We start from the raw sequence: 7,701 nt of genomic DNA on the forward strand, positions 1-7,701 counted from the left end.
TCTTTCTTGGACAACACAAACAGGCAAGGATCTTTGCTTGGTTTTCCCCTTAGAGGGACTTAAATAATGGCCGCATTCTATTTATTTTATAATTACAAGTGTAATTGATTATCATACCATTCGTTCGACTGTGGTCGGTTTTAATGTTCTACATCAGTACATGCAAAAAGCTTTATACATATGCATTCTGGAAATAGCTTTCCTAACACATAATTTTCATGGCTCCAGGAGGAGTTCTCAACGCCTTAGCACACACCATCCTCACCGTCCTGGCAACCACCTGCTCGGCGGGGCTTCAGGCTCCAGTCGAAGTAGAGTACCTACTATTTTGGCTCCCAAACGTAAGATCATGCTTTGTTTTAGCAATTTCCTTACCATTATTCTGCTTGTGAAATTGTTGATTTCTTACATGTTATGTCAGATGCATACACAAGCCATGATTGGCCTTTTTATCTGGTTGAAATTCAAAACTAATAGTTCCTATAAACCAGTTTCGACTCAACAGCATCAATCAGATGAGGTAAAGACGAACAAAGATTCAACCCCATTGGTTAAAAAGAGTGGAACCAATGCAACTTCAGTTTCTAGGCTGTCCAACAAGAAAGAAAACACAACACAACCTCCCAAGGATACTACTAGAAGTTTGTTCAAAAGTAGAGGGTACAATTATGGAATCAAAGCAGCTTACATTGTAGTCAACTGCCCAACCTCTCAAAGATCCAGCAGGATTGGCCAAAGAGAGTGAAATTAGTGGATCGGAAACAACCCAATCTCCGCGAAAACCGAAAACGGTCGAGAATGCTCGAAACAGCGGAACGCTGGCATCAAAGCATGTCATGCAGAACAAAGAAACAGTCCAACCTCCCAAAGATCCTGCAGGCTTTTTCAAGAATGGTGGAACCAGTAGAGTTATGGCATCAAAGCATGTTATGCAGAAACGGGAAAAATCCCAACATCCCAAAAATCCTCTAGGATTGGTCAAGAACATTGGAACTAGTGTAATTCCAGCATCAACGCATAGTATGCAGAACAAGAAAGCAATCCATTGGCCAGAAGACACCGCATCACCAGTTACGAAGATTGAAACTAGCGCTAGAAGTCCGCAGCTCATTCAGAAAAAGGAAAAGAAGCAACCTTCCGAAAACTCTGCTGGCGCAGTGAGCGGAAGTAGGCTGGCTACACATAAAAAAGTAACAACCTTGGACAGTCAAAGACAAAAGCAACATATTAGCATTGATCATATAGTGTGGGAAGGTATGTCCATAGGTTCCTTCTGGTTTATTCTACTCTTAATCTGACACTGATATCTTTTCACATTCATCCTATACTTGTATACATGGATAATATCTTTTCACATTCACACCAAAAGTAAAGGTCATGGGAGCTAATTACACCATATTTCTTTCCAATTTTGCAGGTTTTGATGATGACATCGTGCCGCTTGAGAAGAGCTGTCTATTATGTGACGGTGATCTTGCAAATGAACCTGAATATTGTTTAGATATGGCGAGTCTCAATCCTGCAGAGAATGCTGTTCTTTCATGTAGTCATGTCTTTCATAGCATGTGCTTACGGTAGACAATAGCTGAAGAGAAGTGTAGAGATCCGCCTTGCATAATATGTGCCAGTAGTTTATTAAATCCCTGCGTATTATTTCATTCTCATAGGATGTACAATTTTTTTTTTCTTGATAGTCTGGCATTCTTTTGTTGTTTTACTAGTAGTAGGAAAGGAGAAAATCAAGACATAAATGGATTCAGCTTCCTCAACCTTATATTTATGCAAAATCTAATTTCACAGGCTTCATGGACACATATTGCATCATTGCAAGGATTAATGAACTTGTTTTAAGCCATTCTCTCCCAGACCAGCTCTGGCCTAGTGTCATGGTTCATATGAGCTTGCAAGATAATCGTCCCTTTTGATTTATTGGACTGTTTGGTTTTGTCCACAAAACACACCTATGTTTTATATATGGGTTTTACAAGAATACTTCATTAAAAATGATTTTCCAAATCCTGATAAATACCATCGATACTACTGCAGACATGAGGGAGATATTAATCATTTTAACTGGTCGATAAACAAGAGAACTCTCTTATCTAGCTTCTCTCTCCATCTTCTTCCGAAAGTTATACAACTATGGGAGTGGTGCAATTCGGGGAAGATGAAGCATCAACGCCCCAAATAAGTAATTTCTTGACATGCCCAAACCCTGCTTGCTACAAGACACTTCTTTTGTATCCCCTTCTAAAGACTTCTCCTCACTCTTAGCTGTTCTGTTTAGCTGGAAATCCATCATAATTTACCATCAGCACATTAAAAACTACCCACAAGTTCCTGATTGCACCTGAACTGGGGGATCGAGATTCCCTTTACATAGCTTCCGAGGTTATACCAGCAGAATCCCCTTCCTCAATCTTCAAGGACGAAGACTGAGCTGCAGATGGTAATGCTATTCTAGAAACCGGAGCTAGTAGACACTTTAGCAGTCTCTTCCCCTCTCAGTTCATTGGGATCCTCAAACACCAAAGCCCGTGACTCAAAATATGGAGAATCCAAAACCATCTCTCGCTGTTCGCTTAAACAGTTTAAATACATGTCAAGCTTCTCAAAATGTTTTTTTAACAATCCTTGGGACACTGAAAAAATGTTGCCTGCACAGCCAAAGATATAAAATTTCCATTGGTATATTAGCCGCATAATATCTTCAGTTGAACTGCAATATTTACTTGTATTTCCAGAAATAAGAACTAGATCCATATCACTTCTACCCATGTATGCTAGCATGACCGTCAGTAAAATCTGAAGTTGCCCGTCATAAGGTGTGTTTTCTAGTGTCACGGGTTTAAACTTTAGTCTTGTAGTCCGTGTGGTCTTAAGCGGTTTCTTGATTTTAAATCTGCTAAAGTTAATCTTACTCTTGCAAAATGAAAATTATAGATAGAAATTCTCTCATGTATTGAAAATAAAGCGAAGGCAACTCAAAATTGAAAGGCAATGAAAGAACAGAAAAGCCACAAGAAAGCAAAAGCACGCTAAGTTTTTGAGTAAATACTTTCAATAGTATTAAATTATTGTGAAAGATTACAACTGAGTGCTTACAAATGAGGGGGAAGACCTCTATTTATAGTTGAGCTCCCTTAAATCGAATGATACAAATTGAATTACATCGATAGTTAGATGAGAGTCTTAAGGGATTTAAACTCTATACATATTTGTTTGAGAGTCCTAAGAGATTTAAACTCTATACATATTTGTTCCTTAAGATTTACAATAATTACCCTGGTAACTCTAGTTTATCAGAGTGTTTCATTCGGCTACCAATGCTTCAAGTAGATAGGCTTTTCCATATGTTCCACGAGTTAGGGCAATTCAAGTGGGTCAAATGAGCGCCATTTAATCAATTGGCCTCCACAGGACATTTTTTGGACATTCATCACGGATTTTGATCCGCGGCCAGTGAAACTAGTATGTGGATTAGTCTCTTGGAAGAAAAGGGGTTCTATTGCCAGTTGCATCATAAAGGAAACAACCAAAGTCATACATATTCATTGAGAGAGAGAAACAGAGAAGAACATAAGAAATGTAACACCTCGAATTTTGGGGTTAGAAGTTTTGAGCTTTGGGGTTAGGGTCAGTGAGTAGGTTGTGCTATTATGTTTAGTTGCGCGTTTAGGTGACAGAATGGGCTTGCTGGTCCAGTGGTTTGTTATGTGTTAGTGTACCTTTAGGTTTTGAGTTCGAGTCGTCATGTGTGTGGTTTGGGAAAATAATTTTGATTTAATTTTGTTTTAAAGTCCAAAATACCTAATTTAATTTTAATTTTTTTGGATAAAACTTCCCAAAATCACTTTCACGTTCTCTTGTTTCTCTCCCCACTCTCTCTTGTCAGTTTTTATTTTTCTTCTCTTCTTTTTATTTTTCTTCGGGATTTAAAAATTATATGTTTCTCTGCCATTAAGTTCTTCTCTTTAATTTTCATTGATGGTTTTTGGGTAGTTCAAGGTTTCGAGTAGAGGTAAGTGGTGTTCTTGGCTTTTGGTAAAGCAATTTTAGGTTATTCATAAGTGTTAGATTGGTATGGTGATGATATTTAGATTGGTATGGTGATGATATTGGTTTTTGTTTGTGTAATTGAGATTTCAGAATTGTGTTGAGGAGGCATTCCGATCTTCTTTGGTGTTTGGAATTGCGAATTCAAGTGTGGGTTCGAAAACTTTTCCTTTTTGTTATTGATGAAATTCTGATTTGGTTCTGTGAATTTCGACATGGTTTGTGAGTTTCTGAAATTTATCAATTGAAGTGTCATTGTTGCGAAATCGTCTGGAATTCTGTGTTTTTCTAACTTATTCTTGAGTTAACGAGGGTTGGGGGTCATTTTGGCATCAAAGGCACATTTTGCAGCCTATTTCGATATGGTTTCATGAACACACGGGTGGCTACACGGGCGTGTGCCCCACATAGGTGGCTCACACAGCTGTGTGAAATTGGGAATTAGGGTTTTTGGGAGAATTTTGGTGCCACGCGACTTGGCCACACAAGCATTTGTCCCACACAGGCATGTGAGATCTCCACATGGACCCGTGTCTCCTCTACTCTTAATTTTTAGCACTTTTGGAAAGTAAGTTACACGGGCTGCTCACACGGGCGTGTGTGGCCTTCACATGGGCATGTAGACCCCCACACGGTGGGGGCATATGGCCATGTGGTCCTACCTCACCAAATTTTTGTACTATGACTTGTTTGTGGTTCTGTGTGTTCCGAACCTTGGCCAGGTCTTAGTAAGGGTAGTTAGGACTCTATTTTGTCTTAGACATATCTGTTTTATGCAATCGTTGCATTAGTTAAGTGACTCGTTAATGTGATGTATGATCCTAGATTTGCTCGATTGAACATGCGTACATCCGATTCTGTTTAACTGGAGTGTGCTTGTCTGGAAACTGTGTACATCAATTCTGTAATTGATTAATTGATTAAAGCTTCTGCGTCTGTGTAATTGACATTTTTTGGTGTGCATTCTTGCATTTTCATTATGATTTTGGGTTTGAGATATGAAGAGAAGGAAGTCTGATATGATATGGCAGCTTCAACTGCAATACGTCTGTATAGCGGTTTACCGCATAGATGATACTTCTAGCAACTCAGCTGCATATTGTATTTACATGGCTTTGTTCCACATGCATGGTGTGTAGGGTTAGATGGTCCTTTCGAGGTTCTATGTGTGTGCGGGCCTGGTTGAGCTTCTTATAGCTCATTTTTGGTGTGAATGATGGACGAAGAGGTGTTTGGCTGGACGGGTGGGTTTCATTTTGATACTTTTGTTCTGCATTTTGTCTATCTATTTGATTGCGAGATTAATGGTATATAGGTCGATGTGTTCAGTATTGATTTGTTTGTTTTGGTTGTGATGATTATTTGGATATCGGATTGTCATTGTGATATTTTTTTTGTCGATTCGATTTCACACTGAGCTTGTGTAGCTCACCCCTTTAGTTTCCTTTTTTCAGGTACTCTCGTTTTCTGTTTCCGTAGTTGGACTTGGTGTGCGGAGGTCTTGGACAGCTATGTTTAGAATCAAATTTAAAAGTATTTTCATAAATTCCGCATTTATAAATAAATGATTTGAATTGTAAGTTTTATTTTTGAATACTATGGTATGAATTTTGGGTTTTACGCATATAAGTGACTTTTGGACTAATTTTTGTAATATTGGAATTTTACAACGAAGATTTTTACATAACTTAAATACTGTATGATTTCTAGCTAGTTAAACTCAAATTTTACCTATGATCATTTCGGTGATCAATGTAACCTCCGAGATTCGGTCTAAACTTTTAGGTTGAGTTTTGGGGCGTTACAGGAAACATAAGGAAGTCTAGAAAATTGAAATAAGAAAAATAAAATAACATTACTAAAATATAACGACTTAAGACATGTAAAACATTTTCCTTTAAGGATTTTATATGCCTTTAAGATACAACAAAACTCTCAACACATTCTAAGCAGAATAGTAAAAATGAATAATAGAAAAGTCATTTATATAGGCATCAAGTAAGTGTATCTTTTTACAAGATACCTTTTCATAGGGATGTATCTTTAATGAGATAGTTTTTCATAAGGCCCGACCTGATCGCCGGGTCCAAACTATAGTATGCTACAATCGTTTTCGGAGTAATTACAGTCAATTATGCCGCAATTAATCATTCACACATGTGATTAAACATCAATCACATTAAATTTTTGCTAAACAATCATTTTCGAGTCTTAAACGAGCTTACGAAAGCTCTTTTATCAACCCAAGTACGAAATAAGACCAAATTGTAAAGTTTTAAAAATTTAGGATCGACGTTGCGACTTCATCACTTACATGTCGTGATGCCACTAAAATAATACGTCACTTCATGAATTCATTCCATTTGATGTCGCGTCGTCACTCACTATCGGTCGACGTTGCGACAAGGGAGGTTGGTTGTCCAGACGTGGCCCCTGTTTTTGGCAAAAAGGCACAACTCGATACCTAATTCAATATATTCACCAAATACCACTTTCACTTGGTTCAAATCATACCAACACATGCCAAACAAGTTCAAACATTCAATTTCAACTTCTTAACAAGACAATCAATACTTATTCATCAATTAGACCTAAACAATTTAATGTCATCAGGATTTAACATCCAAATCATTCAAATACCACTATTTACTTATGTCATACCACATTAAAACATACCATTTCATTTTATTTACATACGCTTATGTACATGTACACATCTGTAGCTTATAGGTTTTAAATATGAACTTTAACAACAAAAAATAAACTATATTATACAAGCATACTTCAAGGTACCAAATTTTCAAACACATATATTCATTTCATTCACCTATTAACCAAGCTACCATTTCTACCTTAATCTATGCCATTCCACATGCCATACATATAGTTATCACATCTTTTAGCATACAAATACATATATGTCCAACACCATATGTAAATCAAAACACTAAATCAACATATTATATGTGATGGTTAAGTCAAACTTGCTAAGTAGAAAACACATTCACATAATAATATACACACCATGTCAATTATATACATGCCACAACCTTTGACTTAAAATGATCGCATAACTACCGATTTGATGATAGTATGTGTAACACCCTACAGATGGGTCTAGAACTTTTGGTCATACGAACGAAAGGTTCGTCAGTATTTCAACAAATCGGGGGTTTGCCAAAAGTTTTGCGAGTAGGTGTTCGCCAAAAGTTATGGTAAGAGGGTTTGCCAGTCTCTCTGCAAGGTGGGTTCGCCAGTGTGATGGTGAACTAGGGTTCGCCAAGTAAGTTGCAAACTGCTATTTTCCAGTCAAAGATACAGTCAAACATAGATTAGGAAATAATGATATAGTGAATCAATGAATACTTTAAGTGCAAGTAAAAACTCTTCTAAGGCAATTAGGGTATCCTAAGATTTCTAGGACTCCTAGGTCTATAAATAAGACCCTTATATTCAGTGAATTCTTCACTGAATATTCTTCAGTCAAAGTATCTATTCTTAGTGTAGTACATAGCTATCAGGGTAAGTCTCTATCTTGTTGGGTGTGATAGTCCAGGTTTGCATTTTTGTATGTTTTGTTTTGTTTAAGTGATATATGTGTGTATTGTTGTGAACCTACCGGGCCGTCTACCAGCAAGGATAAGG

General features: G+C 37.3%; 1 protein-coding gene across 2 annotated transcripts; it reads left to right on the forward strand.

Moving 5' to 3' along the window:
• Positions 1-225: 225 nt before the first annotated feature.
• Positions 226-1,769, forward strand: LOC121228127 (uncharacterized). Of its 2 annotated transcripts, XM_041111289.1 has the most exons (3): positions 226-341; positions 492-1,254; positions 1,418-1,769. In XM_041111289.1, exons 2-3 carry the CDS (start codon positions 837-839, stop codon positions 1,576-1,578), a joined length of 579 nt encoding a protein of 192 aa, XP_040967223.1. In that variant the 5' UTR covers positions 226-341; positions 492-836; the 3' UTR covers positions 1,579-1,769. The 2 variants fall into 2 exon arrangements, with proteins under 2 accessions (XP_040967223.1, XP_040967222.1); XM_041111288.1 differs by lacking the exon at positions 226-341 and having other exon boundaries at positions 444-1,254.
• Positions 1,770-7,701: the final 5,932 nt, after the last annotated feature.

The sequence above is a fragment of the Gossypium hirsutum genome, chromosome A04 (assembly GCF_007990345.1).
Source record: "Gossypium hirsutum isolate 1008001.06 chromosome A04, Gossypium_hirsutum_v2.1, whole genome shotgun sequence".
NCBI lineage: Eukaryota > Viridiplantae > Streptophyta > Magnoliopsida > Malvales > Malvaceae > Gossypium > Gossypium hirsutum.